The sequence below is a fragment of the Rhinolophus hipposideros genome (assembly GCF_964194185.1).
Source record: "Rhinolophus hipposideros genome assembly, chromosome: 25".
NCBI lineage: Eukaryota > Metazoa > Chordata > Mammalia > Chiroptera > Rhinolophidae > Rhinolophus > Rhinolophus hipposideros.
In genome coordinates this window covers 16839929-16857254 of record NC_138071.1, presented here as the reverse complement: position 1 = coordinate 16857254, position 17326 = coordinate 16839929, and the positions used below count along the sequence as shown (strand labels likewise).

The 17326-nt window shown below is 35.7% G+C and overlaps 1 protein-coding gene across 1 annotated transcript in view; it reads right to left on the bottom strand.

Annotated features, from left to right (window-relative positions):
* The window catches only part of EXOC4 (exocyst complex component 4), a 644300-nt gene that overhangs the window by 566102 nt on the left and 60872 nt on the right, over window positions 1–17326 (bottom strand). The window contains exon 6 of the mRNA XM_081038731.1: window positions 4218–4461. Within this exon, the coding sequence (XP_080894857.1) occupies window positions 4218–4461 (244 nt within the window). The remainder of the gene's footprint in view (window positions 1–4217; window positions 4462–17326) is intronic.

The following is a 17326-nucleotide window of genomic DNA, read 5'->3' as shown; positions in this document are numbered from 1 at the left end:
GGTTATATGCTCTCATGCCACACTTTGCTTTTCCTCTACAGTACTTAACACAGTTTGTAATAATATACTTATCCCAGGGTTCTCCGATGAATGCCTTTCTTCCTCTCTAGATTTAAACACCATAAGGACAGCGTCCATGTCTTATTTGTTTGACCCATTTTCTGGTCTATGGCAGATACTCAATATACAAGGAATTCATTCTTTCATTCAACAAATACTTATTATGGGTCAGGTGGGCACTGTGCTGGATTCTGGACATATGGTGCTAAACAAGGCAAATGAGTTCTCTCTTCTCTTAAAAATTCCATTCTAGGAGCAGTCAGAAAATAACCAGACACACACATACCATGTTTCCCCGAAAATAAGTTCTAGCCGGACCATCAGCTCTAATGCGTCTTTTGGAGCAAAAATTAATATAAGACCGGGTCTTATATTAAAATCAGACCCGGTCTTATATTAAAATCAGACCGGGTCTTATATCCAAGCACAACTACGTTTAGCACTGAAGTATATTTCTTCCCTGTGTTTTCCGTGAACCTTTCTTTAATATGACAGGAAGCACTGAACATGCAATTCTCTGCTTTTTTATCGACATTTAATCTTTTTTCATTCATAATTGAGATCCAGGAACATAGCAAAACAGTCTCCTCCCAAAAGGGAAAAGGTCTGCCTGGCACCATGGCTTCACTCATTCAAACCTTTCTGCTCTCTTCAAGACCAACAGTTTTACCAAAGTGGAACAGGCCTCTGGCACCTCCCTCTCCAGTGAATTTTCCATCTTAACATTTCAACAGGACCATTTTCAAACAGATGGAGTAGCTGCCTCACAAATGCCAATCATTCCTTTCCCACATTCTTTTCTTTTTCAGATTCTTGACAAGATATCACACTTTTGAGGAGATACTATTTCTTCCATCTTTTCTTCATTCTTTTCTTATGTGTTAAATATTAGAGAACTTCTTCCAGCTTCTTTGAAACAAAAATATGGAAATGCTCATGGGCTAGATTTGGGCAAAGAATCAATAATTAGGCAGCAGGAGTTGAAGAACCTGGTTATGAGCTACACAGGCTGGGGATCACATTATCCATCTGAAACTGAAGACCCTGCCTGCCTTCCTGGGGAAATTATGGGTAGCAGGTGGTTCTGGAAGATTAACAAAGCACATGTTATCCTAATGTTTATCAAGTTGGCAACAAAAGTAATTGAATAAGTTCCTTTTAATAGTAAGCAGAGGTTTATTGACACTAGATAAATTATGAATGAACAGAAAACAAAATATTTCTCCTATAAATAGACAACAGATAGTTTGGGAAATTTTAGTTTACATAGCTTAGTGGAGGTGGGTCAAAAATAAAATAATAAGTGAGTCACCAAAGTGATTTTTCAAAACTGGCTGTGAAAGTATTCTTGCTCTGTAGGAAGTGAAAGCAAGAGAGAATTCACTCATCTAGTTCCTTCTACTTTTCTAGCAAAATAGCACACAACATTAATTCTCTTTACATAAAGACAAATGAAAACAGGCCAGCAATGCATCACAACCAGAATACATTTAATAGGATGATGTTGAACAATGAAACATTTAGAAAAAGTTACAGTGCGGGTAGCTTGCCTCAAATAGCATTTATATGCTAATGATTTGGAATAGGTTATTTCACTGGGGGGTGAGGAAGAGAATATGCATATTGGGTAAGGAGGAATCTGGGTTCTTTTTACCTATGCTCCAACATTATTTAAGTAAAACAGAGCCTTATACCTTTAGCATAAGATACCTTGAGATAATGGTAAAATAATAACAATGCAACGCATTGTGACTTTACTTCTCCCTAGAATAAGTGCCACTAACACCTCCCAATAAAGTTCAATGAACACAAAGTACCATGCAAGCTTCAAGGGATAATCTGACAGTATCCTTTCTCAAATCCTAAACCTCTAGAAGCAACAATGCAAATCACTTCCGAATAATGTCTCCAAGGTAATTAATTCTTGAGAAGTTTTAAAAAAGCTTCTTGATGGCATAGAGCCACCACAGACTAACTCAAAATGATCACTCCTTTGGAATCCCAGCCCAGGCAAGAATTTAATCTTTGATCTGCAAAAAGGGGTTTGCCCCAAATATTTGCTTTCTCTGTACTATTTTATCTCAAAGAATTTTGGCGCAACATTTCAGTTTTGTACATTTTATAAAATGAGATCATGGTATAGACACAAAATCAAGACAGCTTGTTCACTTGAGAGTGTCCAACATACCCTGCCTACAAGCGCCTTTAAAACACTGACAAAATGAGACAGAGAGGAGAAAACTCCCCTGCTGACTCATTCCTCATACAGAAACAGTTATTATTTCCGGGGGCAATATGCTGAATTTCCACATCCACTGTTGTAATTCCCACTTGTGAATTCTGGAAGGCGCTTAGGGAACAGAAGAGGAAGAGGTCAAAAGCCTTTGAAAGAAACATTGCTTTTAAGGCTACTGTAATGAGATCTGCAGAAAAGTTATCGATCCGTGCCCTTTCGTTTTATTTCCAATATATACTATAGTCATGTTATTTCCCTATGAAAGTTCAGTGTATTCATCTAGGGACTTGCAGCAGCAGGGTAAACAACAAACCAGAATTTTGGAGTATTCATTAGGAAGGAGGCAAAAGGTCTTAGGAAATCACGGAACCAAGCAAAGAAAGAAGAAAAGTTCAATTTAAAACCATTCCCCAGCTTCTCTGGATCACAATGTGAGTGATCAAAGCAGATGGATGTTGAGGAAAGAATCAAGTAAAAATAAACGTGTGTATTTATACACACACACACACACACACACACACATGCATGTAACAGGAAGTACTTAGTGGCACCACTCTACTAGACTCTGACCCCATAACCTTGACTAACACAAGCAACCCTATAAAACAGGTATTATTTTCCTCAGATTACAGAGCTGGCATTGAAAGTCAAGTCTGCTTGACTCCAAAACCCATGCTCGTCAAACAATGTGTTTTGCAATATTCTGTGGCAGGAGAGGGGAGAGGGATGGTTTCTTCAACAATCGCACTTTTGAATTTTACAAGGAATTAATTTTTGAAAAGTTTCAAAATATAATTAAAATCAAAAACGTAAATAGAATATATTAATTTTTCCAAAAATTATAAAGTCAGTTCAGGGAAGTCTATACCAAGGAACTATTATTATTTCTCCTTAAATTTATCTACTTCCAAAAGTCATTTTAAAGTCCTCAGTACAAACAGTAGAATTTCCTTAACAACGTGTCAACATGCTGTTATGATCCCTTCTACACACTGTCTAGCACCTCCCAGGAAATCTCATTATTTGAGAAAACATGCTCTACTTTGCCCTCTGTTCTTGGTTCTGTAGTTTCCCTTGGCCTCTGCCCCACCTACCTTGCCAAATTCCTGCCCTGTCCACGTCTGGTGTGTGTGGAGGGTTGGAAGGGCAGGGGCAGGGTGGGGTAGAAGCAGAGAAGGAGGAGGAGGGAAGAGAGACATAAATAGAGTGAACTTTGGATTTTCTAGGAAAGCCCCAATTTCAAATATGGTGTCCCACAGTCAGATGACATTCATCTATTATGCCCTAACTCTAGTCTGGCAGACACGTCCTACCAATATCTGATAGTCAAGACAGAGTTTGGATCAGAGTACAATTCCAGGTTCCCCCCTATGAAACAAGAATTATGAAATCCAAATCCCATTCATTTTTTAAGTAAACACAGAGATTCCTCAGACTGATTTGCCTATTGACAAATATCACCACACATTAAAGTAGAAAACATGGGAGAGAGGAAAGACCATGGACTTGCATTCAACTCCAAGACCAGACACTTGTTCTGTGACCTTGAGTTCATTATTTAATCTCTGGGGCCCTAGTTTCCCTGACTGTAAAATGTGGATACTAATAAGCGGCTCATAAAGTTGTAGTGAGACTTAAATGAGATAATATATAAAAATTGCTGCTTAGTACTTAGTAAAATATACAATCATTGCTTCATACTTTCCTCTGAGTATGGACAAAAATGCTTTGAAGCTTCTCAACCACATTAAAAACAGCTAAATTATGCCCATTCAAGCTGTTTTCACCAACCTGAGTATGTACTGGATACAGCATCCCAAGTTCAAGAAATAACATCAGCAGAAGATAATGACTTAACCCCCCACCCTAGAAAAGGTATAATAAATAGTTATCAAAACACACGCACTGCACCCCCATCTACCTTGGCTGATTCTCCGCAGTGAGGTTCTCTCCCCTTTGATAGCTGCTGTCTACCACCTGGGTTGTAGACCTCTTCACAATCTGTTTCAGCTCCTGCTCCAAGCGTTCTTTGATCGCCTTAACTGTCTCTGGGATCTTCTTCAGTTTGGCCAGCCCCTTGATGAGAATGCCCATGAAAAGGGTGCTGTTCTCCTCCGGATCCAATTCCATATCCTCCTTGATGTCCTGCAGGTTAATCTCCCTCGCTATGAAAATAAACAGATCCCATTACAAAATTCCATTCAAACACAGAATGAGTCTAGTCAATGGGATCACTGCTGTGATTCCTCCCTTAAAAGAATCAACAGAAGATTTTTCCATTACATTTTTAATTAACTCTTACTGACATGGTAGATATCTAAGAATCACTAAATAACAGTGCATTCTTCAAGTCATACGCATCATGAAGTAATAAGAGACGGAAACTGTTACAAACAAGTAAGCAGGTCTCCCAGGGCAGCTTCTCTAGACTACCCCTTCTACACTGACTCAGTCAGTTCGTGCCGTTTATAAGCATTCACAGTTTATAAAATGCTGTAATCGGTGCTGCAGAATTCTAAAGAGCCAGACCCGTCTCAAATTCCTATTAGTTGGAAGAAATAAGTAGCTTGATATAAAGACATTACAAATACATGCAGTAAAGGTAAATATGTTACAATTATAACAAATGATAAAAGAGATGAAGAAAAATTTTTAAAAACCAGTACAGTATATACAAGTGAGACAAAACTTTGAGGAAAAGAGTCATAAAGAGTATTTCATAAATGAAAAAAAAAACACACCTGTTTTCCTTAAACCTATGTCTACCATAAAATCATTATCTATTGAAGACTGGTCTTGCTAATCCATGGAAGTTTTCAGAGAACTATTTGTATATGTCAGAAGTCTCCGTCCATCTTGAGTCTACAGCTTTCATTCAAACCATCTGGTTTGGATGGAAGAAACAGGTGACCACAGTGTTGTTCACCCCTGTGGGAAGCGGGGCAGTGGGTGGAACTGGCCTCTGACACTTCCCGTCCCACTGAGATCCAGAGGCCTTTCCCTCTAACTGGTGCACATATATGCAAACCTTCTCATATGATTTTCAGAGATTCAACAACTCCCAAAAGAACCACGGCTGAAAAACCTCTGGCCTAAAAATAACTTTCGCATTTTACAAATGGCTGGATTCAGACAGACAAAGCAAAAATGAGTAGAGCCTAAATATGGATCCTAAGAGTTCAAGTTTTCCCCAACCTCCCCTCTTCCACTCCTCAAAACAACCGGAAGGGTTTTAAAATATATGATATCCAGAAAGAATGTATGCATTCTTCTTCAGCAGATTCAAGCTCGACTCTCCTACAAGCCCCACTCTAAGTTGTTTGTCACCACTGAATGCACGGAAATCTATTTATTTAGGGAAGAACTAAAATATCCCAGGATAGGAAGTTCTTGTAACCGCTGCCTAAATTTGCTAAAACCTCTACTTCAGGTGGCATGTAAGCTATTCTCATTCTCCTCAATCCCTAGTTTTGTTCCCAGCTCATTAAAAGCACTTAAATATGAATCAAAGGTATTTAAATGGCATACATGATATAATTATTTACACAAGTGTGTTTCAAAGTAAATAAATCCTCTCCATGTTTAGCGATGATGCTGTTGTCTTAAGATTCGCTAGATCCCTGAAACCCATGAGGACAGAGAGAAGCACATAAAAAAATAACCAAATTCATATGGTCTCCTTCACAACATAGAAGGCATTTGATGATACAACATTCAATTTTTTTAATACTAGTAAACAGTGTAGAACCAAGAAACCTTGTGCCACTAAATATCACATGACAATTCTGAAGGCAAATCAAAAAAAGTAGCGATGTTTCCAAATGTGACATTTCAAGAACAGACATTTTAGTTGTCGGTTTTGCTTTATACATAAGGCACTAGACACCTATGGCCACAAAATTACTCCATCCTGAAAGACCAACCCCAACAGGAAGAAAAGTACTCAGCAGCCGAGGAGCCATCTCAATTCAGCACACTAGAGGGGCAAATGAAGCAAAGTGGTAAGCACAACGTCAGGCAGGAAAAAGCCAGAAATTAGCTGGGACAAATGATCTTCACAAAGGAGCACATGACTCACAAACAGGACCCAGGTGGCAAAAGGCCACCCGAAAACCGCAGCCACCTGACCCAAGAGTGATTGTTGATGAGATAAATGTAGCTGAAATCAATAAGCCCCTAGATTACAGGGCATATAGCTACTTATATGCACACTAATATGACAGATAGCCTATTAAAAAATAACAAATAAGCAAGATATGAATAATAAAATGCCACAGCCCCAAATGGCACATTTGTTTAGACCCTTATCTTTGTTTGTCTGCTGAAATCTCCTAGAGCATAAACACTGAACAGATCCAATATTATTAATTTATATTATCTATTTCACTTACATCAGCTGAAAAGTAAAAGGTAATTTAAAAGGATAATATAATCAACCATGAAGACTACTCTAAGAATCACAAAACCCTGTGAGGTCAGACGGCATTATTGGTGCTTTATGGAAAAAGCCTGTATAAAAACAAATTTAGCTGAAATTCAGTTAAGGCCTCACACCACAATTAGAACAAAATGTATATAGGGTAATAGCCTTTTTTTTTTTTTTTTGGTAGAGTAGCTATCTAAAGTATGAATTTGTACTGACATTTTGGTCAAAAGCACAAGAATTATTTTTTAAGTGATAACTTTCTTATTTTATGCTTGACAATATTGTCAATATTTTCAGGCAGTTTCCCTTCTGGGGAGGCAGTATTGTGGATATGGAATTCTCCTGATACTTTAGTTGTTTATTAGGGTTGGTAATTATTTTGAAGTATCCTATATATAGTTAATTCTGTCCAGTAGTGGCAGACAGTTCGGTTATATAGGAAGAATGTTTTTGAATACATGTAAATTAAGATATGTAGGTCAAAATCATATATGTGAACTTTACATAATTTGGGTGCCATGCATAATGTAAGGAATGATATCTACCAGGAATTTTCTGTAAAAATACCACCATTATTTCTTCTACTTTAATTAACATGTATAAATACCAGGGGTGCCAAAAAAAAATGTATACAAGTGGACACTGTGGTCAGCGTTGCTCAAGCAGTAGTTCGCCGTCATCAGAAGTGTCTGGACGCTGATGGGAACCACTTTGAGCACCTCTTGTCATTGCAGAATCAATCGTGACTTGTATTCATCTTTTGTTATCGGTATAGATTGAGTATTACAATTTTAATACAGTTTTTCCCTCTCTTAAAATGTGTATACATTTTTTGGCACCCTCTGTATATAAAATACAAATTAAGAAATTAAAAAGAGTCTGACGCAAAATTGAGAGTAACATCTCTTTAGAGAAGAAATGCAAACAATGAATGGAGCCAGAGTGTGTGTCCAATGAGCTCTGCAGGGAAAAGCAGGCAAAGGCAGGTGGGGTTTGGCCCATGTAGGGACACAGTAATGCTCCGCTGGCCAGGTGAGCTGACAACATCTTTCACGCAGGGCTGCAAGCACAGGACCAAATCAAACTCTAGACCTAGACTGGTAGGCTGCTGGGCCTACTAAATCCTTATCCTTCATACATGTCCCAGTGGAGGTACTTGGTCAACTGCATTATCTTAACTACCTTTCGGTTCTCCAATAAAAAATTGCTTCAAACATGTTTTATTCTAATTAATGCACCCACTGGTGCAGATTGAGAGAGCCAGGTCTGATGCACTGATGGCCTCTGGAGTATAGAATCTTGATTAGGGTCTTTCAAATGTTAACTAACTACCCCTGGAGTGTGGATTCCTGATTAAGGTACTTCGAAAATGTTAACTAAGCACCCCTAGGGTGCAGATTAAATTACTTTAAAGAAAACTACAGACAATATAACATCCCACTCCAGAAAGGAGGCTACAACTATTGCCAATTGCTACTTGGGGCCATCATTTACAGGAGCTAGGAGTTTTTACAGCCTCAGCACAGGGATGGTTTCAATTTTGAGGTGGAAATGTACCCCAATTCTGAGGTGGAGATTGCAGTGAGTTTTGAAAGCACAATGAATGTGCATGGGTCCTTCCCTAAGTAAAAGTGGGCTAAGGGAAAATGATGATTGGTTTGCCTCGGGGGAAGGTAGAGTGAAAGATTCTATTAGAATAAAAACAAACAAAACTAACATCTATTGAATTAGTTTCCCTTGGGACAATGCCTAAGGTGCATTATCTCATTCACAGCAAGGAAGATATACCTTGGAAGGTCAAAGAGTAGCAGCCAATGGAGAGAAGTTACTAGGAATATAACAGGGATACAGGATAAGAAGAGACAAGGAAAGGGTGAAAAATTGATAGTCTATATCAATATTCACTAAAATGTATTAGGTTACAGTCCTTTGTTAGTATATGGTTTTGTAAGTTCAGTTGCTCATGGATACAGCATGATGTAGTAGAAAAACAAAAGTACCATCACATATTTTAGGTTTGATTATCATCTCTACGAGTTACTACTAGTTGTGTGTCAAGTCACTAACTCTTGCTGGACCTCAATCTCTTCATCTGTAAAGTGGAGATAGCATTATCTACAGAATTATGTACACTAAATGAGATGCAACATCAAAACACAAAAATAAATCCCCCAAAAGTCAAAATAGGTAATTTGAAAAACTTCTAGCTTTAGGACTTTTGGGTTACTGAAGACAATGGTGGCTCCTTAGGCCCCCATCTCTCAATATTTCTTCCAAAACCAACACAGAACAAGAATAAACAAAACTCATAAAATCCATGACTTTAGGATAACTCAAAGACAAAAACTGCCCCAAATTCAAAACAACTGTAAGAAAAACTAAGAAGTGAAAAAACCACCTATTCCCAGAAAGTCATCTCCCATGCTCCTGCCCCACTCCTGCTTAGCCACAAGACTTTGTTGCGGGCAAAGGTGACTGTGGAAAACTGTGATAAAGAGACAAGAAGGGAGTTAGTGATGAAGCTGAGATTGATCTGAAACAATCACTTGAAAGACAAAGAAAAAAAAGAAAGACAAAGTATGTTTCAAAATACTAAAAAAGTAACCGAGCAGATCAGAGCATGAACTATAGGGAAGGAACTTAAAAGCAAACACAACTTAAAGGAGCGGTGTTTGAGACACACTTTCTGCAGTAGAAATAAGAAAACAAGAGAGAAATACTCTTTGGCTATTGGATGGTGAAGGTAGAAAGAAGCATAAAGGGAAAATTCAGGATCCTACAAGACAAGACTCAAAAATCCCAAAAACAAATCTACGAAAGTATCTGGATTTTGCTATACTGACAGAAGAGGGAGCCAATGAGCTACAATTTTGATAAAACACCTCAATCGCATAAAAATGAACAGAAAAAAAAATGAACAGATTCATATAGAAGTATAAAAAAAAAAAATCAGGAAATCCAACACACACCAATATCACACAACAGAAGAAAATTCCCTGTAATAAAACAGACATGAAGCACAAAAAAACTAGGTGGAATTAATATACTCAAATAGGAATTTGTAGATATAAAAAAGCTACCCTGAGTCAAAAATCCAAAAATTAAGAATATACATGGAGCAATAAAGGAAGGTGTAAGAAGACTAACTAAACTCAGGAAATATATGAAAGAAAAAGACAAAATTATCTCATACATGAAGACTAAATTATAAAACACCTAAGGAAGAATAAACTCAAATGAATAATTTATAAAGAGTACTGAGGAAATGCACAGAACCAAAAAAGAGAATAAAAGGGGATATAAAGAAAGAAATAAAACCAAAGAGAAAGTAGTAGAAATGGAAGACAGCCAAAGAAAAAAGTAACATATTAGAAGAAAAACAAACCATAGAACAGAATATTTAAATTATACACCAAAAATACTTGCCAAAAACAAAACAAAAAGAATCTTGACTCTACAAAACAAAAGAGCCCATAGGGTACCTGGGGAAATTTAAACCAAAAAAATCAACTCCAAGACCTATCCTACTAAAATTATTCAATTTCTAAGTTGAAAAGTCCTCAAAGATCAAATAACTTACAAGAGCAAAAACAAATTAGATTGGCATAAAAATTTTCATAACAAAGACACAAAGGAAGACAACAATAACATAGCATTTTATAACAAAATGCAATAAGTGTAAGTGTAAACCAAGGAATTTATACCCAATCAAGCTGTCCTTTAAGTGCCAAAGATATACGTAAAAAGTATTTTTCAGTGGATGTAATTCTGCATTCATGAGCCCTTCTTGAGTAATCTTTTAGATAATGAGCTTCATCCAACCAAGAAACAACGGAGAAAATTTCAACAAAAGATGGATGATAAGCATTTAAAACATTTAAATGTAGATTTAAGACAAAAACTAAAGTTGGATTAAAGACAGCTATACAAAAGTAGTGTGTTGTGACAAAGTAAAAATAATGCAAGTAAAAATTGGCAGAAGAGAGAGAAAGAGGAAAATAGAGTGTATAGTTTGTTATCTAGGCAACAGATGGGAATGAAAAGATACCAAAAAAAAATAGAAATCTGAGAGTAAAAGGTTAAAGAAAAAAGGGGCTACGAGCATTTTTTCAAAGGTTTTTAAATACATTAAAAGACAACAACTGGGGATAAACACTCTTCCTAAATAAAAGATTTTATAAAGGGCAAAGAATATCTCACAAAGATAGCTAACATAATACACATGTTTATAAAATACTATGTTAGAGTTGAGATAAATATAGCAGTCATATCAATATATGTAACAGGGTTCAACTCACCTATTAAAATGATTTTCAATTTGACTCACAAAGCAAAGCCCACCTATGTTATACATATATCTAAAACAAACTAACTTAGAAAAGCTAGACATATAGAATAAACGATTGTATGCCAATCAAAAAATATGAACCATGATGAAGGGCATTTTTTAATACCAAAAGCCACAATTCGAAATAAAGCTCTAACACTTATGACTATTTACATATCAAATAAAACAGCAACCACCTTTTTGAAACAAAACTACAGGTGATGCAGAGATAGAGAAAAAAAAAACCCTAATAACAGAAAACTTTAATACATCACAAAAAAATAAGAAGCAGAAGACCTAAACAACATAATTAAATAAGGTAGATCTTATGGCTATATACATATCAAACTCTACACCAAATAATAGAGAATGAACCTTTTTCTAAAGTACCATGGGACATTCATATAAATTCATCATATATTAAGTCACAAAGAAAATGTCGGTAAGTTCCATAAAGCAGAAATATTACACACACTCTCCGAATTCAATGCAATAAAACTAGAAAGTACTAAGAAAAACAAAAAAAAAAACACAAAAGACCCTTTCATCTTTAAATTTAAAATCTTCCTATTAAAAACAATTGGATTCTCATCCAAATACAGACTGAAGACAATTTTTTTGAAAGGATAATGAAAGCACTACCTATTAATGCCTATGGGATACATGTAAAGTGTTGATGAGAGAAAAATTCCCATCATTGAACACTTTTATCAGTCAAAATGAAAGAATTAAACATGATTTCAATTTCTAGCTCAGAAAAAAAAGGCACAAAGAAGGAAATAATAAAGACAACAGCAGATAACGAAGTAGAGAACAGAAAAACAATAAACCTACCTAATCAATAAATCAAAATCCTGGTCATTTTTTGAAGAAAAAAAAACTAACACAATAGACAAATCACTAGCTACTTTGATCAAAAAGGGACATAGCACAAATAAATAAATAAATGAGAAAAAGGAAACAAATTTTCAAAACCATAAGAAAATACATTATAGATCTCTATATATAAAATTGAAAAACTAAATGAAATGCGCAATTTCCTAGGAAAATACAGATTATTAAAATTGATCCCGCTAGAGAGAGTACACTTAAAGAGAACAATTTTCAGAGAGGTAGAGAAAATTATTAAGAAATAAAAAGTTTTAAAAAAAATACCAGATCCAAATGGTTTTTCACAGGACAATTACAAAACCTTCAAACATCACATAGTTCCAATGTTCTATAAATATTTCCAGAGAACTGAATATTAAGAAAAACTTCCTAATTCCTTTTATGAAACAAATTACCATGTTGGAACCAAAATCTGATAAGATTTAGATTATAGGCCAATATAGCTTATGAACATCTATGCAAAAATCCTCAACAAAATGAATATTAGCAAACATAATTCAACACCACAGTGAGAAATTAATACACCACGATCAAAAGCAATAGGAATGAAAAATTGCTTCAACATTAGGAAATCCGTTAACACAATATATTAATAGATTTAAAGATAAAATAGAAAAAATGATAAGACAAAGATGATTTACAAAAGATATATAAAAATGAACTTTAAGAAAAATTCTTCAAACTGACTCAAAATCAGGAAAAAGCAAATTAAACAATTTTCATTTCAGAGGTAATATCATATTCACCTATCAAACTGGCAGAAATGAACAAGAATGACAACACATTCTTTGGCAAGGCTATGGGGAATACAAGCACTCACATACAGTGTTGGTAGGCATATAAACTGATACAAGTCTTCTGCAGGAGAATTTGGCAATGCCGGAAGAAACACATATGGGCTTATCTTTGGACTGAGTTATCCCTCTTCGAGATATTTACCCTAATGATACACCTCCAACAATATAAAAATGCATACGCATAAGATTATTCTATATATTAGAGGGTGGTTGAATCATGGTAAATTGACACGATAAAGTACTATGCAAGTGTAAAACGAAATCTAAATTTCTATGAACTAATATGGATTGATTTCCAAGATACATAAAGTGAAAAGAGCAAACTATAAGAGAGTATCTCTAGTTTTCTACCCTTCATGAAATAAAGATGTAAACATATCTACCCACTCCTTGGTGTCAAAGAAACACAGAAAGGATAAATTAGAAACTAATGAGACTAATTAACTATATGGGATGGGTGGAAAACAGAACAGAAAAATGATTATCATCTACTTAACTTTTTTACATGTTGATGGGGAAAAGAAATGGCCTACTAAAACCTGGGCAAATAAAACATAACTCACAAACAAACAAAAAACCCAAATGACCCATATACAGGGCAAGATTATCAACACCACTAGAAACCAGAGAAATGCAGGCTAAAATAACTTAAACTAAAAAAATAAATAAATAAAAACACAAAAGCTATCATATTTGATGTTTAAAAATTTAGTCAAACAAAAAAAACAAATTAAAGTCAAACAAAGCCAATTTTAAGGGCAAAGAGCAGAAAGTTAAAAGCTCACGCACAACTCAGAGAAATCTACATTGACAAAATCACTTTCAAAAACCATGTGGCAAGAGAAGTTTAAAATGCACAACATTCCTATACACACACACACCCCTAAGGGTAGGGCTGCCCCACCTTTTGAGCATCATGGCACATATGGGAAATAATAGTGGTGGCTGCATGTGGCTAAAGAGGACTTGCCTAAGGGAGCGTAAGTGCCCCAAGACCCAACTGGCTACCCCACAGGCGGCAGCATTCTAAATCTCAAACATACCTACAGGGCATTCCCAAGAGATCAGGGGTTGGCAACTCCTCCTACAGAAATATGTGCAAGAATACTCACTGCTGTGGTTCCTAATAATGAAAAACTAGAAACAACTTATACCTTACTATAGGGGAATGGATAGTGATCTATTTTATAATAAAACACTACACAGTAGTTAAAATTTTAAAACTACAGCAATACTGTCACATAAGAAAATCCAAAAAATACGATGTTGAGTGAAAAACCCAAGTAGGAGAATGATACATGTTGTATTATTCAATTCTAATTATATAATTAAAAATAAGTAACTTAAGTTACGTAATTTTTTTAAGTCTTAAAATATTCAAAAAACAAGTTTTTATATATAAACACATAACATGTAGTGTTTATATGTAAATATACGCACATACAAGTATATAGAAACTATATGGTTTCAATATTTACAAATGCACTACATAGTACACATACATACAGTGAAAGTATGAAGACATACAGGAAAAAGATAAAGAATAATTTCCAAATAGTAGTTGCCTCTTGGGTAAAAGAGAGAGGAAAGGAATTGAAGAAAAATTTACACAATCACAGGGGGCTTTGATTGTACCTGTAAAGTTTTATTTTATTTTTTTAAAAGAGAATCTGAAGTGAATATGGAAGAACACTAAGATTTATGAATCTGGTGGGAAGTACATGGTGGTGGTTGGTTATATTGATCTCTGATATACGAATAATGTAATATTCATATTTTATAATACATAATTATAGTAAATATAATTGAAATATCTGAAAATTAAGCTCTAGCCTTGCTTCACTTTTACATTGAGAAAGATTTGAACTATTAATTTTATTTTGCCTGCCTTGTATATATTCCTCACCTGAACTTATGGTCAATCATAGAAATCAACAAATAGAGTCCGTAAGAACAAGTGCAAGGTACAACTTAAAATGCCAGGGGAGACCCTGGCCTGAAGTAGGACAGAAGTAACTCAAAAGATGTCATAACTTTTTCGAGAATCAGCCCTTCAGTTTTCTAGACATATGAGTTCCAAGAAGAGAAGCTTCATCTCCTTTTCGGATGGGATTCCTAGCTCCCGCCCCAAGTGGAAAGAATTTTTAAAATATGGGACCCAAAATGCTTAAGATAAATATTAAGTCTCAGAAGGAGACTATGAAATGAAATGCACAGCAAGAAAACAGCAGCAGAAAAAAAATCATTTAATTTGTGCTCTCTTTAGGTTTTATTGCTTAACCTATGCTGGTACCAAAAAGAAAAGAAATAAGAAGTCCAGTTTCATTATAGTTACGTTCACAGCACTCCCAGCAGGAGCGTGAATGAAATGAATAAAGAAGCCACAAATGAAATGCCTGGGAACCCTGGGAGTAATTGCTCAGTCAAAAGGTTCCAAAGGCAGTACGCCAAATGAAAGGACATACTGAGAATCCAAAAGCTTAAACCAACATTTTCCTACAATTATTGGCTTTTCTCCACTCTTCTCCCATCCTTCTACTCAAGTTATAGTTGAATTAGTACATCCAAATTATACATTAGTTTCCCCATACATTACAAAATACTGTGACTGATGAAAATAAATAGAGAAGAGGCCTACAAAATATGCCCCTTACATATGTAAAGTGTGAACAGCATGAGGCCAGCCTCCAACAATTGCCATCTTGGTTGAACCTGAACCAATCACTCAACCTGCCTGGATTCGATTTCCATATTTGTAAAATGAGTTTTCAAAATACCTGATTAACCAGAGAGTATAAGCAGTTTTTCATATAATCACTAGCATAGGTGTCCTCTTATGCAGACTACTTGGTTATATTTTTGCCTATTTTTCTACTACCTTGTTTTCTTTATTTTTAGAGTTTCTTTATATATTCTGGATACTTAATCTGTCAGACAAATGCCAATCTTCCCATGTAGATGGACTCTTCTGTGGATTGCCATTATTTGCGCAGTTATTTATTACGGCATTTCTTTTCTTCATTATTATGTAGGAAAGCTAAGTGGATGCTAAGCATTTTTCTCTCAATGGGCTGCCTATTTCTGTGTCTTGATTTTGCATTTTATAATTGTTTTATTCTTTAATTAGATGATGCATGCACATATAATTCTACACAAATTTTATGATGACCTAAATATTTGATAGTACACTTAACTATGAGATATAAATACAATAATCATAATAATGACCATAGTGCCTGCCCTAACCACCTCACAGGATGGCTGCATCAGTTGAATGATGTAACGTATCTCGCAAACTATTAATACATAAATTATGATAGAAAAAAAAAATCTCTCACAGAAAGTCACTCACAACTCTACCTCTAAGACATTTAAAAATGACTCATTCACAAGCAATCAAAATGCTCATTTAATTAATAATAATCTTAAAGTTTTCAGGAATCATCTCCACACTTAATTTATGGCACTCCAATGGGAGAGCTGTTCTACCCAGGGACTCCCTATTGGAGCTCTCTCCATAAAAACATCAGTTCTAATGGATTATATCCTCAATCCCACTATTTCACTAGATAAGAGGGGAACTCTAAGAGCCCATGTTCAACTCCCTGCTGAGAATGACTACCGTGTTTCCCCGAAAATAAGACCTAACCGGAAAACAAGACCTAGCATGATTTTTCAGGATGACGTCCCCTGAACATAAGTGTTAATGTATCTTTTGGAGCAAAAATTAATATAAGACCCGGTCTTATTTTCGGGGAAACAACAGTATTATTTTATAGGCTGACTTGCAGAGGTCACAAATAGACTCTTAGGACTTACTGTTCATTCTGAAAAATAAGACAAAATTTCTGCCCATTGTTATAGTATCTTTCATCAGCTCCACACTTTTATGTGTACAGGTTAACATTCTATGCAGTTCTCTCCATAATTTATATCTTCCTCATTTATACAATCCCCCTTAATAATGGGACCCACATTAATACAGTCCTAAAGGCCAGAACTGCAGTGACTGAAAAAGACTTCACACATACTTTTGAGAAAGTCAAATTTTGACACTTTGGCCTCTAGAGATAACTTAAGGCAGAAAACAGGCAGTGCAGAGTGTGATAAGTAGAACTGTGGTCCCCGAAAGACCTCCATGTCCTAACTGCCAGGATCTTCCCTTACACGGCGAAGGAAACTGCAAAAGTGATCTAGGTTCAGGACCTTTAGACAGGGAGAGTATCTTGAATTATCCAGATGGGGATTGATCACATGAGTCCTTAAAAAGGAATAAGAAGGCAGAAGAGTGGGTTAAAAAGATGTGATGGTGAGGAGGAGGTGACCCAGTGTCACTGCTTTTGAATATAGGAAGTCAAGGAAAGTCGCAGCTCCAGGAGCATGAAAAGGCAAGGAAACAGTTCTCCCACAGAGCCTCCCTGCCCACACCTTCATTTCAGCCCAGTGATACTCATATTAGGCTTCTACCCTAACAAAACTATAGAATGACAAATTTATATCGTGCCAATTTGTTGTGGCAGCAACAGAAAACTAATGCACAGAGTATGCCGAGTTTATCTGCAGGAAAAGAAACTGAGCGCCCTCTGGAC